The sequence below is a fragment of the Silurus meridionalis genome, chromosome 5 (assembly GCF_014805685.1).
Source record: "Silurus meridionalis isolate SWU-2019-XX chromosome 5, ASM1480568v1, whole genome shotgun sequence".
In the NCBI taxonomy this organism is placed as follows: domain Eukaryota; kingdom Metazoa; phylum Chordata; class Actinopteri; order Siluriformes; family Siluridae; genus Silurus; species Silurus meridionalis.
Genome location: NC_060888.1, coordinates 15463315 through 15481818, shown reverse-complemented (window position 1 = coordinate 15481818; position 18504 = coordinate 15463315). Strand labels below are relative to the sequence as shown.

The following is an 18504-nucleotide window of genomic DNA, read 5'->3' as shown; positions in this document are numbered from 1 at the left end:
CAATAGATTATCTCATTTCGCAACTGAAGAACTATGAGGATGGATTTGGACTGCAATATAAACAGTTTATTACAATGGCTTAGGACTGATGTTTGCATGAACAGTTTTGCATTATGAGGATCCATTACTGAACTTCACACCTCAACAGTGATTGAAATACAATATACAATCTAATAAATGGACATTATGGATGCCACTGACTTGCTCATTAGGGATAAACTTATAAATGTAAATGTTAGAGCCTCTTTATCTATGCAAAGCTGCTTTGAGAGAGAAAACGTCGGTTGTTAAAGGTTCTCTACAAATAAAATAGAATAGAATTGAATTAATTGCTGCAGTCTCCTAACACATTTTCCCGTTAACGCTTTGCTGAAAAACTACTTAAAGCATTTCTGCTTTAAATGACCGGAGCTATGCGGCTTTTCTCCCCTGCTGAGGTAGAGGTTGTAAATTCCTGGTTGAAGTCGGTGTTAGTGTGAACATAGCGCTTGGATCTCATCCCGGATTTTGTTTTTTTTTTTCCCTCACCGCGCACGAGCCTTTTAAGCGCTGCGCGAGACCCAAACCGTTAGAGCGCGCGCAGGCTGAACATCAGCAGCAACCTTGAGAGAAAACCGCTGTCTCATTTACATACAGGCTTACATTTGGGTAAGTTTTAAATATTAAAATTATATTATTTCTTTTTTTTATTCAGTGACCGACTGTTACATCCTAAGTGTCTAAAGGAGCGATACAGAAGGTCTTTTCTCCCTGCTGCTATTATACTTTACACTCAGAGCTGCTCCCAGTGATCCAGTCACCAAAATACACACAGTTATTACTGTTTAACTGCAATAATAACAATAACAACGTTTTTTAAGCAACACATGTGCAATAACAATCATTTCAAACCGTGCAATATTACCTGTGTGCAATAGGTCTGATAGCTTAAATAGTTACTCTGATCTCTTTTTTCTTCTTTTGTATTTATACTTTGTGTTGTGTATATACTATATACTGTATTATGTCTCTATTACTTTATATATTTGCACATTTCTTTTTCTTTGGCTGCTGTAACTGATACATTTCCCCACTGTGGGACGAATAAAGGTATATCTTATCTTATCTTATCTTATTATATATTATATCTTCATGTAATCTTATTATATCTTATTATATCTTCATGTAATAGTGGTTTAAGGCCTTAACCCGAAATCTTCATTCACCACAAACCAAATAGGAATGTAGCTATGAATCCGGAAATTTTGTTCTGTACCCTAACCCAAAAATATTGTTTAAGACTTCAACAGTTCATTGAAATGCAGATAAGAACAGAGAGGTAAAAAAAAACAAAAAACAAAAAAAACCCCTATATGTGTGTGTGTGTGTGTGTGTGTGTGTAAGAAAGCGCTCTCTACTGTCAATAAAATTCCCTCAGAGACGGTAATATTATCAATGCTAATGTCTCACACTGAGGTTTTTTCTCACATATTTCAAAAATTCATAAATACTTTTTTTCCTTTTACAGTGATATAAACTAATTTGGTATAAAAAAAACCCGAACCATTACTAACCCAATTTTAAAAGTTTACTTTAAATAAATACCTGTTTTTAATAGCACGAGGATTGTCTCCACTCAGTTCAAGAATAACCTGATGATTAAATGTTTTACTAAATAAAATAAAATCAAATTAAACAAAAGTAAAGTAACAAAAGAGTTATTTTGGACTTGATATGACTTTTTTATTGTGAGGTCTTTGTTTTTCCAGGTAGAAAGATATGTATAATTTATGTTTATAATTTAATCCCAAATGCATCAGTGAATACAGTAATTTTATATTACATATTCATTTCATAATATTCATGTTTTTTTTAGATTAAACCTGACTCACACTGATTTACGGGCAAGACCTGCCCCAGGTATTTAGACCTCATTAAGACTCATACAAATGTACTTCAGCTCAGCAAAATCCATGAGCTTATTCCTCTCCAGCAATCTCACACACCTGGAAGTTGGGCCAATAAAGTGACATCATGTCGCTTGGCGCAACCATTAGCTCCTTCTACTCTTTTCCTCCCAGTGGGAATTCTTTTTTTTTTTCATGTCAGTCTTTTTTAGTCATTTTATACTTCCTCAGAATCTCTGATCTTTTTGCTTTGTGCCTGCAGAGCACATAACATTAGAGCAACATCATCCTGGCAAAAGATAGTATGAGGTTAAGTGGTTCATCCATAAAAGGTTTGTACAGAGAGCACTGTTTGTACTCCTGGCTTAAGGATTCGAGAAACTTTTTGGAACACAATTTGTGCAATTAGTCACCAAAGCAGCTTCCAGCAGCTGGAATGCTTCATTCCCCAGTCTTGTTTCTCTGCCCTCCACTAGGGGGAACCTGTGAGACTATAACGTTAGCGTCTTCCCTTAGCGCTGGAGGTCCTAATTAGGTAATGTGGAGCCGCGGAGACATGTACTGAAGCATTCTGTCCACTGGGGGGCACACTTGTGTCCCTTAACCTCTGAATTTCTTATCCATTATTAATTTTTATCTCCAGCTGTCTGGATGTGAGCCATATGAATGTCCAATAGCGATAATACTAAACAGTTCTGTTTAATATTAAATAACTATTAGCTTATGTAGCTTATATGTAGCTTTATGTTGTTTTATGTAGCATTAGGGTTCTGGAGGAACGTTGTTTTATTTTACTGTGTACTGCGTCAGCTATATATGGTTGAAATGACAATAAAGGCTTCTTGACTTGACTTGACTTGAACTGCATTGTGTACATTCAGCTCACCACAAAGGAATGAGGGAGGATGAAACAAATTCTAAGGACCTAAGCAAAGCTGAAAAAGATACATAGATATAAACTAAATATACTCACAAATAAATAGAGAGGAAAACGTACCTAAGTGTTGTATGGGTTTCTATTTTACAAACGTGAAACTTTTAAGCAGGTGATCTGGATAGGGCTTTTTACATTTTGTAAAAATATTAAGTATTTATTATGTGTTAGAGTAAAATAATAGAAAAAAAGTATGCATATGAATCATTTTCTCAGGAAAATCAAAAGCCCATCACACCACCAGCAGGATTCACTTTGTTGACCTGCAACTGGTTTTGGATTTGTTTCTCAGAAAATGGGTGATATTACAGAATTGGACTCAGAACTGAGTTGAAAAAATAATGCTGTGCTCACCTGTGTGTTGATTTCTTGGAAATATCTTTTAGAAATGTATTCCTGAGAAAATGTATGTAATGTTGCTAATTAAGAGCTGACTATTCCAAGAAAGCATACATGTTGCGTGTGTACTTGGTAGTGGGAATTTATAGGGATTATTTGTTCATAACATGAAGTAGATGTGAATGGTAAACTGGAAAGCTAGAGCTCCCTAGTGAGAGCTAAGGCTTAGTGCAGGCACGTTTAAAATGCTGCTTACCCAGACTGGCCCAAGTTTCCTGTCTCTCTGTGTGCTCTCACTTCACATTCTTACAGTATACAGTACAGAAGTGTACAGTATGAATCTACATATAAATATGAGCCATCATTAGCCACAAGTAGAATCGTTGTTTTTAGAGATGGATCAGGATAATTTAGGCATACAGGACAAACCTGAGCTCAATTTGGAGTCTGGTTGTACTAACAACCTGTGTCTAGACGTCAACAAGCATGTCATCAGATGGTTTAAACTAGTTGGGGACTGGGGAGGGGCTTGTAAAAAGCATTTGCTATTACTGAGCTCATGAATGTTGTACAGTTGGTCTCATAAATTGTTTAAATCACTTCTAAACCAGATCTGTGTCGCATTTGTGCACATTTTTAAAAGTAACATTTGCTTTAGTTCCTGTATTGGGTGACTGTGCTGTTGTGACACTGTGGCCGGGGCTCTATAGCGGATGTAGTGTTAGACTTACCCTTAATCCTTAGTTCCATATGCCCCAGAAATGATATGTAAATAAGTGTACAATTGTGCCTGTAATGGGATGACAACCCAACAGTTTTCTGGGATAGACCCCTAAGATTCCTTATGACTCTACATAAGCAAAGAGATATAGATGATGTCTCTTTTTTGTCTCTTTGTGAGCTTGGAGAGCTCCGCTGTTCATTTTAGATTTTCAGATAAAAACTTGCCCCTAATAGTAAAGAAAAATATCTTGCAGTTTTTGTTAGAACTTCCCTTTGGAAAGGAGCTTTGTGGTGTTGGGTCTTGTTTAAATCCTAGGTATATTTTTGTGCATATGAACAGCTTCCTGAAACAGTACTCTCCGCTCCACTGGATGTTTCTCAGTTCCTTAAGATCTCACACACCTAAACTGTGAGATTACCCCCCTCCCGATGATCCTATCTGATACTTGTCTCACATATGTTGACCTTCATAATCGGCGTTTATGAACGGGCTGCAGACGGTCCACCCGGATCAAGAGCAGTGCCTGTTTCTGTGTGGAGGGGGTAAGATAACAGATGAGTGAGGCGTTGTTTATGGGTTGTGCCAGTGGGAGTACGCAGAGCTATTTCAGGCCTTCAGAAGGGATGGTCTCAGCAGAGGACAGGTGGGATGGCAGAGAAAGCTTTCCATCTCTATTGTATAATATAATCACAGCTGCATTTCCAACAAATGACTCATTCTGGCCAATGTCAACATTCCAACTTTTCAGAAATGTTATTTATGGCGACTATTTAAAAACACATACATTAACCATGTCACTATATGTCATATAATCAAATGTCTGAGCAGTTATTGGTTTGAAAAGTAAAGACATCTTATTGAAATGGAAACAAATTAACAAACAAATGTAAAAAATGTGTTACACGTGTGGAAAATCCACAAACGCATCATACAAAAATAAAAAATAAATAAGTAAATGTTATTTATATATATATATATATATATATATATATATATATATATATATATATATATATATATATATATATATATATATATAATAGGCCACTTTAATAGGTTTAATCCAAAACTCAGTCATTTAAAATCATGTTGCACTATTATTAATGTTAATTTGAATCTATTAAGAGTTTTAATATACATATGAAGGATAGTTAAGAAATGAAGAAATCTTTTGTCTCCAACAGAAACAGCATTTAAGAAAGAGCACCAAATTAGTTACACTCCAACATGTCTGAACCTTCAACCCACTGAAACATACTCATGTTTCTTCTCTTTAATACCAAAACAATTTTTGTAGAAAAAGTGCAGGAATGTCTACTAAAATTCAATGTTGACATACATTGTCATTATAAATTGTTGCACTGAAAGTCAGCAAAAAAAAATTTTATATATATATATATATATATATATATATATATATATATATATATATATATATATATATATATATAAAGTAAATGCGAATAGTTATGCTCAGGTTTAAGTTAAGTGATGGAAGCCGTTATAGTCACAATACTATAAATAAACAGGCAACTAAAGGTAACATCACTAATCATGAAAGGATGAGACATGATCTAACAATCTGATACATACATTATAAAAGGCTAATGGCCAGTAAGGTACAACAAATCCACTTGATCCAAACACAGACACAAATACGTGAAACCTGATGTTTGATAAATTATAAACACAAATGCATTATGTAAACACAGTAAGAAAGCTGTATATATACAGTTCCCTTCTGAACCTTAAGCCTTTCGCAAACAGATGATCCACTAATCCATTTAAGTACACAAATACCAAGCATGCAAATGTTAAGAGATGCTTCTTGGTATCTAAATCCCTGTTGCTTAAAATCTCTCTCTGTATTAATGAAAGGAATTCATTCTCTACCTGCCTTATCTCCTTTGGCATACCCTAACATGGTTAGAACATGTAGTGGTTTAAATATGATAAAGCATGGGGCAGCTTTGGCCAGAGTGTGTTTTGGGGGTGGTTTGAAGTTGGGGTTATGCAAACACAGAGTGTGGTATTGGTGCTAACTGGGTGTGGGTGTGGTTTTTACAGGGTATATATAACGGTGAGGGTACTTTTTATTTATTCTCTACATTGACTTCATTGTTCCAAGATCTTCTTTCTTCCACCAGAGAACAACCATGACGTTCTACAGGCACTCAGGTAATAAAAAAAAAAAGTGGGATATGGATTTTTTGGATTGGTGCTTGTTCTTTCCACACCTAAATTCTGGGATGAATCGCCCTGTGTGCTATAACCTGCTGGATGATCAATTTATCAGTATTATGGTTGTGCTGTAGGATTTGGAAAATGTGTTCCACTGATGAGTTTTTTTTTTTTTAATCGTATGCTTTACATACAAATCTCATGTAACACTAATTTAATGTTTATTCAGGTGTGGAGGATAATTTTGGCAAAGGCTTTTGTGTGACCTTCGGTTTATTGTTAGGTCATAAATATTTACACAACTGTGGTTTCAACTGTATAACTGAATTGTTCTTTATGAAAGCAAACTAAGAAAATCATTCATGACTGAATCTTATGTGCTATGGATTATTGTCATAAACTTTACAGCAGGAGATTTCTAGTCTCTGCTTTAGATACAGTAGGGTTTTTTTAATTTGTCTATCATTGCTGCCTATTCCTCAGTGACTCAGTTGAATCAAATGTAGACCTTTACAGATGAGCCATGTTTTTCCCACTGGGACAAAACTGGTATTTTATTAAACCCTTTGGCAGAACACACCAATAGTGCTCAGGTCACATGGAGGAGGATCAGATTCCAACTCTACAGTACAATACATTATTTCTTGTTATGTCTGGCGAGTGAAGAACCATTCCAAGGAATCTACAATGCTTTAAAGTTTAGTTACAACATATTTACAAGTAATATTCAAGCTCAAAGATGGAACTAAACCCATACATTATATGTACAGAAGCAGAGATAGCCACATATCTGTTCTGTGAATGGACACCAATGTTTTTGAACCCTCGTGAAAATATTACAGTAAAAAATATGAAGGTTTAACTATTGGATTTAATATAATTATGAACCTTTTCAAGTATCAATGTTAATGAAAATAAAGTATTTCCTGTGTTGATAAAGCCCTGATTATGTTGAACTGATTTCTTCAGTACTTGTAATACGTATATTATATATATCACCATCAGTTATGTTAACTCATTGAACTGGAGGAAAGAAAACACTAAGACTGCTGCCAGGACCATTCTACTGGGACAAAGTAATCTGTCCTTTAAAAAGCACTCCCTTGTCAATAGCCAGGATATTTAGCTCCGTCACTATTAAGTGAATGTGTAAAAGCTAGTTGGAACTTATAATTGTGGCCAGTTGGATAGCTGTCCTTTCATACATATCCCTCAGATGTTTGGTATGTGGTTGCTGGGCTGTGCATGATCACAGCCAACAGTGAGGGAGAACGGATTAGCCTGAGACCATTCATCATCCCATTCTCATCTTTCATACATGGCTTTAATGGAACATCTGAGTCACCACCACGGATATACAGCTGCAATGTCATTGTATTTTCTTTCATAGGTTAAAATAAAGCTTCTGACCTTTGGTGCTGTTATCACCACTAAACTAATCAATCTTAAAAAAACAACAACAAACAACTACTCCTGCATTGTTAGACTTTATAAATACTATAAATACTGTATATCGTCTAACCCTGGTTAGATCTGCTTGTGTATATTCTTTATCTGCACTATACTGCCAAGTGTTCACATTCACAAGGCTCATAAAGACAGAATACTGTCTGATCAAAATGTAACTTTCTCCCGTCACTACAGGCCCAAGAAGCTATCTCAGCTCCATCATGACTGAGCGCTTCAACTGCTTCTACTGCAGAGACGACCTGCATGGCAAGAAGTACATCCAAAAGGACGAGAAGCACGTGTGCGTGCGCTGCTTTGACAAGCTGTGCGCCAACACCTGTGCAGAATGCCGTCGACCCATAGGAGCTGATTCTAAGGTGGATTTCTTGTTTTGTACCAGAGAGAGATATACCCTGAGAAAATATCATGTTCATCACCAATTCCCTTATTACAATATACTACAGTTTAATACATAATGAAGTATGCTGTAAGTGTAAATATTATACAGCGTGTTTAGCGTAAGGAGCCGACGTCTATATAAGGAGGCATTCTCATTCTTTTTATCCCTTCCTTTTTAAGGAGCTGACCCACAAGAACCGCCACTGGCATGAGGACTGCTTCCGTTGTGCCAAGTGCTACAAGCCGCTGGCCAACGAGCCTTTTGCAGCTAAAGATGATGGCAAGATCATGTGCGGGAAGTGTGGCGCTCGCGAGGACTCGCCCCGTTGCCAGGGCTGCTTCAAAGTCATCATGCCTGGTGTGTGATTCCACTCATTCAAACCGGTGTCTGTTATTACACATTATACAGCACTTCACCACTGTTTCTCTTCAGGGTCTCAAAACGTGGAGTACAAACATAAAGTGTGGCACGAGGAGTGCTTCATCTGCTTCGAGTGCAAGCAGCCGATCCGTTCTCAGAGTTTCCTGACCAAGGGGGACGAATTTTACTGCGGCACATGCCACGAGAAGAAGTTCGCCAAGAACTGTGCCCGCTGCAAGGAGGTGACTGCTGCGAGTGCAGTCTAACACAGATTCCCTCTAGTGCAGAGAATATTCTGTAGAACCGAAGAGACGAAATAGCCATTATGCTATATTTTATGATCCTAGGTCAGATTTCTGTTTTAATGTCCGATTTCAGTATTAAAAATATGCTTTTGTGTCAAATATTTTCCAGCCCATCACCTCTGGTGGAATCAATTATCAGGATAAACCGTGGCACTCTGAATGCTTTGTGTGCCACACCTGCAAGAAGCCACTGGGTGGCGCTCGCTTCACTGCTCACGAGGATGACTTCTACTGTGTGGACTGCTACAAGACCTCTGTGGCCAAGAAGTGCTCTGGATGCCAAAATCCTATCACCGGTAAATATGACATGTAGTGACATAATTAAATGTATTGTCAGTTTTCAAAAAGCACGCATGTTGATGTGCACAGCGGACACTCACAGAGCAACATCATTTAATAAATCATTGACGACTAATAGGTTGAAAAAATTGATCATCTCCTGTTTGACACCCGCAGGATTTGGCAGAGGGACTAATGTGGTGAACTACGAGAACCACACTTGGCATGAGTACTGCTTTAACTGTAAGAAGTGCTCTCTGTCCCTGGCCCACAAGCGCTTCGTCATGCAGGAAGAGAACATCTACTGCCCCGACTGTGCCAAAAAGCTGTGAGACTGAAGTTGCTCTTTTCAGATTACATTTAAAGAAAGATTGACACATTATACCGGTGGTAATCGATTCATTATCAGTGTTTTTTTGCTCTTTAAATGGTGAAACAATAAGCAAACAAACTAATCAAACAAAGAAAAAGTACTGACTTGCAAATGTTTTAGTGATGAGATACAAGTAGCAATAGTGAGTGGTGTGTAATTACTGCAGACACATTTATAGTCACAATAAATACGCATTTAAACGTTTATATTGTTATCATAACTTCACAGCTAAACATGAGTCTCTGGTGAGCGTTAATGCTAAGCAATTATTTCATGTTAATATTTCATTTTCACGATGTTAATTCAGGCTTTACTGGAAGATTTCTCGTCATCGAACTTTAAAGGAAAATGTATTTTGTCTGTTTTAGCGCAACACCTGAGTATTGTGAGTTTTTTTGGATTTATGACGTGTGTGACACACATTTAACATGAATCTTTTGGCATGCAACAATGTTAGTATATACTTTATTCATGGCATTTCGGGTGAAGTGACATTGAATCTGAACAATAAATTTCAAGCTTCGTCTAAAGCCTTCATTTATGCATCATGAAAGCACAAGTATATTACAGTAGGTATGGGCAACTTTACATCAAAAACTGACTTCTTTTATCTAACAAAACTTTTATTTAAACAGTTTGATATATTTTCCAGTACAGTTTGGGAAATTTCACAAGTAGAATTAGAACTTTTCTATTTCAAGATACAGAAAATTGCATACTATTTAGGGCACTGGTCAAGTAAAATGATTGTCATGGCCAGCGAAAGCACATCATGAAACATTGAGTTATTAATATATGAAAATAAATATGTCTCACTCTATTCCTAAGGCACCGTTCTATCTTTCAGCCATGGTGAGCACTCCAAGCTAGAGAACAGCTCCAAAACACTCAAAAGGTTTACAGGGTCCTGGGACAAAAACAAACAACAACAAAAAAAAGCAGCAGCAACAGTACTGGTGTGACCCTGTCCAAGTGACCATGGTAGCATCCTGCAAAAGCAGCACACGTGAAAAATACACATAATGACTGCATGCGTTTGAAAACAGCCACCGCAAGACTACAAGTGCTTTGGGTGTTTAGCATCTTTTTTGTACACCACGTGGTAGGGAGCGACTGCTGAAAGGCTCAAATGAAAGAAGTGTTCTGCAGCACATCTCTCCCTTATTGGTACAGGCTTATGGGTTTGTTTTCATGCCTGAGTGTTTGCCGAGTGTCACCACTGGAATTACGGACAGTGTTCGGGTCCTCAATCTAAAGTTGTAAACTATGGAGTCTTTTAGAAAAATGCCAATGAATTTTCAAGCTGTGGCAACAACAACAACAACAAAAAAAAAAACGACACCTTTCATTTAAGTGATCCATGTCTATATTGGAAAGAGTGTTATGAGAGGAATGATGCTAGTTAGTTTATTAGTGAATGACTACGATTTTAAATAGTCAAATGCCCAATGCTCATTGGCCTTAGTTACTGCGGTGTAAACTAGTGTATTAAAAAAAGCCCAAGCAGTCCTGAAATAGACTATGAACCCATAACCATCAACGCGACACTTAAAGCACTTGAGCTTCAAGCTTGCAACGACTGACAACAGTGCGAGTAAACAGACAGAAACTCAAACGATATGAATTCTTTTAGCTAGCAGTCCTCCGAACCTTTCTTCTGTATCCACCACCCCTGATTCCAGCATTTTTGACTTCTAAACAAAGTCCACGTGTTTCGTTTCTATGCATTTACATCAAGACGATCATTATCAAATCAAGAGTAGAGGAATGATCAATCGTTTTTATTTTCTACAACATGACTTGCACACAACCTCCTGCAACGTTCAAAATTCCTCCTCCATTCATTCCCCAGAAAACAACGAACAAAACCAGGCTTTTTGATGTTCCAGATCAGATGCTGTTATGTAGCAGCAGTACAGATGTGCGCCAGAGAGAAACCAACCAAATTACACTTCCCTTCCACATCCTACATCCCCCAAGTCATAGAATAACAGTCGAATACTGATCCATGTTCATAATACTTACACAAGTACGAATATCGTTTTAAATATTATCTTAATATGTGAGATCGATTTTACAAAACATAAAACTGGCTGAGCCACTGGATTAATGATTTAAAAAGAGTGAGAGCAAGAGAAATAAAAATGGTGGTCTCCAAAACCTGACAGAGCTCCGACCCTGAGGGAACGTGGGGTTTAACAGAACACTAGCAATTATTCAAGCGTTGAAAACAGAACAGAGAATCCCCTCTGTCTAACATCCTACAGGGAACAACATGCACCTAAACAGAGTTTACAGTAATATTCGTATGTGCTGCAACGGCATGTTCGCATGTAATGTAGAAATTCACGCTAACGTTCCATCGTTTTAGTATACTCTTAAATTAGACTCTATGTGAATGCCTAACTGTGTTTACATTTACGTAATATGTAGAAGAAAATGTAAGCTTAAGGCAATAGCCACAGCCACAAACCTGAAATTTACAAGGTTAAAACTTCATTCAAGTTACATATGTTTTTTTTTTCTTTTTGCTTAAGAACCTTCATCTTTTAAAGACTAAAGCAATTTGAAAAGATTTCAGCTGTCTGACATTTAGCACTTTTACCAGTTCCTATTTTCGTCAACTTAATGTATGAAATATCTTGACCAAGATTTGCTAGAGGACAATAAGCAGCTTAATGGCCAGAGAGATCACATTAGTTTGGGAAGAAGCAGAAAATGCAGGTAAGGCGCCCCATGCATCAGTGTAACTTTAAAGAATCCGTGCTAAGGCTCGTGCTCCCTCTCTATCACTCATATATACATATATATATAAAGAGAGAGTGAGAGAGAGAGAGAGAGAGAGAGAGAGAGAAAGAGAGAGAGAGGAGTATCTTGGTATTTCGGATTCATGAGGATCTTGAAAAGCTTTCAAATAGTTGAGCACTACTCAGTTCACGAACATTTTAAACCAGTGTGAGACCGCTGGAGGTTTTTCCTCCTCCGACCTCAACAGCGTTAATTCACATTAATTGCTCTTTTCTGCTTCAATCCACTGACTAACTGGGATCACATGTAACACCTAATCAAAATAAAATGGAATACAAATGTGAAAAAAAGAAAGATAATACAGAAAGCAACAAGTCATAAAAGAAGTCAGAAGAATAAATTACTCAAGATTTAACATAAAAAAAAAGATCAATACATAAATATTGGTGAGAGGAAAAAACAAAACAAAGATAACTGACTAGATGCCATCAATGAAAAAGAAAGACAGGAAAACAGAAAATAAAGCATAATGGAAGATTATGTTTCCCTGAAGCATTTTTCTTTTGAAGAAAACAAAACAAAACAAAACAAAACAAAAAAAGTATATTCAACTTTTCTTGATGGAGGTGCAGACGTCGAGGTCCTGTGTGATTCACTTTCTCTGGCTGTTCAGGTGAAACTCGACGAGGCAAACATCATGCAGTGCAATTAGCAACCATCCATGGGTGAAGATGTCAAATCAAATCTCTGAGGAAAGATGTGTAAAAATACAAAAAAAAAAAAAAAGAAACAAACAAACAAAAAAAAAAAAACAGAGAAAAGGGAGAAACAGGACCAGGAGGAAAAGAAAGAGCAATTCAGTTTAATGTAAATATCTTTAACTGGAAGGTAAGAAATAACTTATTGGAAATATCCTCAAAGTTATACAGTGGGAGAAATAATTATTTAACCCCCTGCTGAATTTGTACATTTACCCACTTACAAAGAAATGAATAAATTGGGTTTGTGGGAGTCAGAATTCTTGCTAATTTGGTACGGGATCGAATACTCATTTCATTTGACCAAATACAAATAAATGTATAACCTTTATTTAATTATTTTTTAAATATTTTGTCTCTGTATTCTGTTAAAATAAATCTATTATAAAAATTCTAAACCAGAAGTGTCCAATACGTCGATCGCGATCTACCGGTAGATCACATGACAAAAAAAAAAAAAAAAAATCTATATTTATTTTTAAACTATAATTTATTTATAGTAGGTAGATCGCTTTGACTTGGTCATTTTATAAGTAGCTCGCATGCTGAAAAAGTGTGTGCACCCCTGTTCTAGACTTGTCTTCCTTTCTTTGTAAGGGGGTAAACTCACAAAATCAGCAGGGGATCAAATAATTCTTTTCCCCACTGTAACGAGGCACATAAGATACAGGAACTCTATTAAACATTAAAGTTCCTCACCGGACAGGGCTTCAATGGGCTGAGCAGGGTGGAGGGAGTTCACAGGGGCCGACTTGTCATCAAAAGCCACTCTGGGTCCTTCAGGTGCCACACCACACTCTATTAGACCCTGATTACAGGTTTCGGGCTCCATGAGTGGCCGGCCTTTAGTGTGAACCCCGAGATCAATGAACTCTTCAAAGCTCCAGGACCCTGCTTTCCCATTCATTCCCATGTTACAGTCCTGATTCACAAATTCAGAGCCCTCCACCAGATGTGTCTTTGTATAAGAGTTACTAGAGGGAACAGAAATGATTTTTTTACTGATAAATTAAGTGACTGAGTTCAGCTATTTTAAACAGAAAAGGGTTTAAAAGCTTGCTATAAAATGAGTTCAGAGTTCACCATTAGTTATATCATCCTAAAAGCTACATTTGATTAAACAAACAATCAGGAGAGATTCAGCTCAGCCAGATATTGTCTGGAAAATTCTGGTGAAATCATGTTTTTGAGAATCTTAAAGAGGAAGTTGGGCACAGCGTGCTGCTGCAGTCAGAACATATTATTCCTAAACTATAAAATAAAATTAAAAAAGTGTGTGACAATGTATATACAGTGGTATGAAAAGGTGTCCTGAGTTTTTAATTTTTTTGCATGTTTCACACTTCAGATCATCAAACGGATTTTTTGGTAAACAGCAGAATTCATGGTTCCATTTATCACAGCAGGTCTTCCAGGTCCCGAAGCAGCAAAACAGCCCCAGACCATCACACTACCACCACCATATTTTACTGTTGGTATGGTGATCTTTTTCTGAAATGGGGTGTTACTTTTATGCCAGACGTAATGGGACACACACCTTTCAAAAAGTTCAACTTTTGTCTCGTCGGTCCACAGAGTATTTTCCCAAAAGTTTTGGGGATAATCAAGATGTTTTCTGGCAAAACTGAGACGAGCCTTTATGTTCTTTTTGCTCAGCAGCGGTTTTCGTCTTGGAACTCTGCCATGCAGACCATTTTTGCCCAGTCTCTTTCTTATGGTATAAAATGAACACTGATCTTAACAAAGGCAAGTGAGGCCTGCAGTTCTTTGGATGTTGTTGTGGGGTCTTTTGTGACCTCTTGAATGAGTCGTCGCTGTGCTCTTGGGGTCATTTTGGTCGGCCGGCCAATCCTGGGAAGGGTCTCCACTGTTCCATGTTTTTGCTATTTGTAAATGATTGCTCTCACTGTGGTTTGCTGGAGTCCCAAAGCTTTAAAAATACTTTATAACCCTTTCCAGACTGATAGATCTCAATTACTTTCTTTCTCATTTGTTTCTAAATTTCTTTGGATCTCGATATGATATCTAGCTTTTGAGGATCTTCTGGTCTACGTCACTTTGTCAGGCAGGTCCTATTTGAGAGATTTCTTGATAGCGAACTGGTGTGGCAGTAATCAGGCCTGGGTGTGGTTAGAGAAATTGAACTCTGGTCTGATAAACCTAAATTTTAACAGGGGGACAGACACTTTTTCCACACAGGGCCATGTAGTTTTGGATTTTGTTTTTACCTCGATAATAAAAACCTTCATTTAAAAACTGCATGTTGTGTTCACTTTTACTAATATTTAAATTAGTATGATGATCTGAAACATTAAAGTGTGACATGCAAAATCAGGAAGGGGCAAACACATTCACACCACTATATATAACTAATTACAGATATGTATGATGAGTGTAAATGCATGGTATTACAAAGACAGTTGAAAGGAACAGATATAAACAGGGTCTAAGATTCAAGGTAATCTACAAATTGTAAAATAATGAGAATGTATTTCTCTCAGGTGAGGGACAGACACTTTATGTACCTGATGGCTGTGGGCTGTGCTGCACTGAGGCCATTGTTGTTTTCTTTGTCGTCCACTTTGGCCTGTTCATTCATATTGTCAAGAGTCTCGTCTGACTTAAGCTGAGCTTCTTCTGAAGACATGGCTCGCTCCTGAATGTCTGATTGGTTGACGAACTCTGTCTCTTGCTCTGACGCCACAAATTGGTCCTCTGTAATCACAAAGATGTGTGAATACTACAAAGCAGACAAAACTTATGTAAATCATCCTAAAGTGCAGATTAGAGGGAAGAAAAGCGTACCCGTGGTTTCACAGTTTAGCTCGTCATTAACCTCGTCACCATTCTCATCTGGAATGCCTTCCTCATCGTTACCCTGCAGAAATGGAGACCCACAAGCCAAACATGTCAAAAGCTACAGCTATATTGTGACATAATCCGAACGCAATACCAGACGATTAGCAGACCAGTAATAGACAATTTTGCAGAATTTGCAATTCCTTTTTTTCAATATTGCCCAGAATATCCTTCCATATACAACAGCCCTAAATCTAAGCAATACATTAATTAAAAAAAAAAAAAAAAAAAAAAACCATAAGGAGACTTGCCTTGAAATCATTTTGGTCCATTTTTCTGGTTCTTTTCATAATTTCCTCGATTCTCTATAAAAGCAAACAGATACATCAACACATTTAAAAAAAAAAAACAAAATCTATTTATGTAACAAATGTAAAAAAACCCAACACAAAACAAAAATCTTTATGAACAATGGAAAAAAAATCTGTCAAAGTGGGGAAGTATAGTTCAACGGTTATTGATCGGAAAGTCAGGGAATTTATGCCCCAGTAGCGCCTAGCTGCCACTGTTGGGCCCTTGAACAAGGCCCTTGAACCTCTGTGCTCCAGGGGTGCTGTTTCATGGATTACTCTGCACTCTGATAGCTTCCTAATATGCTGGGATATGCGAAGAAAGATTTTCACTCCATTGAAATGTACATGTGACAAATAAATGCATCTGCATCTAAATATTTAGGCCTTTCAATGACGCTAAATAATTTATGCCTCCATTTGTATTCGGTAATGTGTTCAGACAGGGACTTCATGGTCTGCTCTGGTTTATCTGTATATTGTGTGTGCACTTTCTTAAGCTGGACAAAAACATAAAATGACAGGTACCACATGGTATGACTTTGACACACATTGCCATCATTTCCCTGTGAACTTTTTCAAGATTCTTTTGCATTAGTGCTTGTGTATAGAGTTTAGCACCAGACTGATAACCAATTTCTGATAGTTTCTTAATTCTAAAATACTCACTGGTGAACTACTGTTGCAGCTTCAGTTAACAATCCTGGCATCCTCAGCAAAATCACATTTAGTGGCATACCAGACTTTTAAATGTGAGGTCTGCCACATGCCAGGGTAGCTAGCATGCTCAGCGTCAGGCCAATAAACTGTGATCTACTTTAGTGGATGTATTTCATTTGGTCAAAAATGCAATGTATTGCTTGATGAAGAACAGACAAGCCAGCTGTACAAAACTGCTCTTTCTACTCATTAGGGAATTAAATCCAACCAATCCAATCCAATCCAATCTCTCTCTCTCTCTCTCTCTCTCTCTCTCTCTCTCTCTCTCTCTCTCTCTCTCTGGGGAACACTCAAGGCATCAGCGAGGATTAAAAAAAAAAAAAAAAAAGTAGGACCTGTAGTTTAAATATTTGTTCTTGGAAGGCAAACTGTTTAATTAGGGTCATTTTGTACCATACTGGCATTTCTGCACAGTCAGTGCAAGGAAAGCCTGCACCATCCGCTCTTCTGAAATGATCACTGCACCAGTCCTGAACCAGGGACTTTTTCATCAAACATATATAAATAGCAAGGTGTTGTGTGACTGCTTTGTGTTGGCTCACAAAAAAGTTTCACATTCAAAGTTCACCTTGGTCTGATTCTAGTTTCTTTTAATATCACTTACATTTTTCCCATCAGGAAACTGGATTTTATATTGGAGCGGATCTTAACTGAAGAACAACTGGCTATGAGGAAAATCAGCAGATAGAGGGGCTGCTGTTTAGATCTTCTTAGACTTTGCATTTTAAATATGGCAGCCATTGTAAATTTCTGTACAAAACAGTTTTGCAAACAATTTCTGAATCATGTTTAAAATGATGCACACTAGCATATAAGGGAAGCGCAAAACTCGTGTCTGATTCGGCATTTTTTTTTCCTCAAATGATCATTTCAGTTTTTACTAAATAACATGCCATTAGTGAATGAGGAGAAACTCCACGTTAAAGACAAAAATGATATTGGGAAATGCAGACATCAATCGCTTTTGCATTTCTGTGATCTCTGCACATGCAGAAGGCTTTTACATTGCTTCAAAATACATTTCACTTCTAGCTCGATCATTAGCTGTTATGTTCATCTTCATCAGGCAATAACACTGCTGACCACTTCACACTAGGCAGTTGGACAGAGAGAGCGTTTACAAGTTCACCTTCTTCCTCTCCATGCGCTCCTGCTGGTTCTGCTGCATGATGCGCTCTCTCTCCTGTCGCTGCTTCTCTGCTTCTTCCAGAGCCTTTGCTTCTGCCTCCTCTCGCTGCAATTTTTGCAACACAAAAATCAATAAAAAAATCACACAACGGTTACATCCATCAGTCTCGGTTATGTGTGTGATGCTTATACTGTTTCTTGCCTCTTTCTGTAACTCAGTTCGTTTCTGCTGTTCTTCCAGCTCCAGTCTCTCTCTTTCCTCTTCTGCCTTCTGAGCCTGCTCCTCCTCTTCCCTCTTTCTCTCCTCTGCCCGAACCTTCTCCTCCTCCAAACGTCTCACTCTCTCCTCCTCAGCCAGACGTTCTTCCTCTTCTTTTCTTACCCTGAAATGGCAGAACACTGTTTAAATCTGATCTTACTGTTACAGGAAATGAAAAACAGGACATGTTCTAAAATTTGCAGCAAGGTCACTTCATATAAATGTGTCTGTAATTACACATCACACAAACTTAATTTAACTAACATTTCAATCCACACTATCTCCTAGAATTCACACTCTCAGTAAAACACAACCTTATCCACTTTCTTCAAAGAAACATTTAGATAATCATTTGTACAAGAAGCCAATTTTTATAAACAGAATATTCAGACTTATTTGTTTATAAATGTAATCATTATTTTCAGTTAGAATGACAAAATTGCAAAACATTTTTGATAATAATATTAATAATAAAAAGTTATTATGTATAAATATAACTAAATTACTGTTTG

General features: G+C 37.3%; 2 protein-coding genes across 24 annotated transcripts in view; one reads left to right on the top strand and one right to left on the bottom strand.

Annotated features, from left to right (window-relative positions):
- The first annotated feature begins 499 nt into the window (after positions 1 to 499).
- On the top strand, positions 500 to 9760 carry fhl1a (four and a half LIM domains 1a). 2 transcript variants are annotated; one of them, XM_046849077.1, is made up of 6 exons: positions 500 to 648; positions 7709 to 7890; positions 8093 to 8270; positions 8346 to 8515; positions 8688 to 8874; positions 9035 to 9760. In XM_046849077.1, exons 2-6 carry the CDS (start codon positions 7735 to 7737, stop codon positions 9187 to 9189), a joined length of 846 nt encoding a protein of 281 aa, XP_046705033.1. In that variant the 5' UTR covers positions 500 to 648; positions 7709 to 7734; the 3' UTR covers positions 9190 to 9760. The 2 variants fall into 2 exon arrangements, with proteins under 2 accessions (XP_046705033.1, XP_046705032.1); XM_046849076.1 differs by lacking the exon at positions 500 to 648 and adding an exon at positions 5922 to 6061.
- map7d3 (MAP7 domain containing 3) overlaps positions 9682 to 18504 on the bottom strand; it is a 30323-nt gene continuing 21500 nt past the window's right edge. For 18 of the 22 annotated variants that reach the window (XM_046849051.1, XM_046849054.1, XM_046849061.1 and 15 more), the window contains 5 exons: positions 17735 to 18116; positions 15847 to 15900; positions 15542 to 15614; positions 15262 to 15451; positions 13422 to 13710 (listed from right to left, as the gene is read on the bottom strand). In XM_046849051.1, coding sequence (XP_046705007.1) covers positions 13422 to 13710; positions 15262 to 15451; positions 15542 to 15614; positions 15847 to 15900; positions 17735 to 18116 — 988 coding nt within the window. Of the gene's footprint in view, positions 12726 to 13421; positions 13711 to 15261; positions 15452 to 15541; positions 15615 to 15846; positions 15901 to 17734; positions 18117 to 18504 lie in introns of those variants that run through there. The other 4 variants (XM_046849055.1, XM_046849067.1, XM_046849053.1 and 1 more) reach the window with 3 other exon arrangements.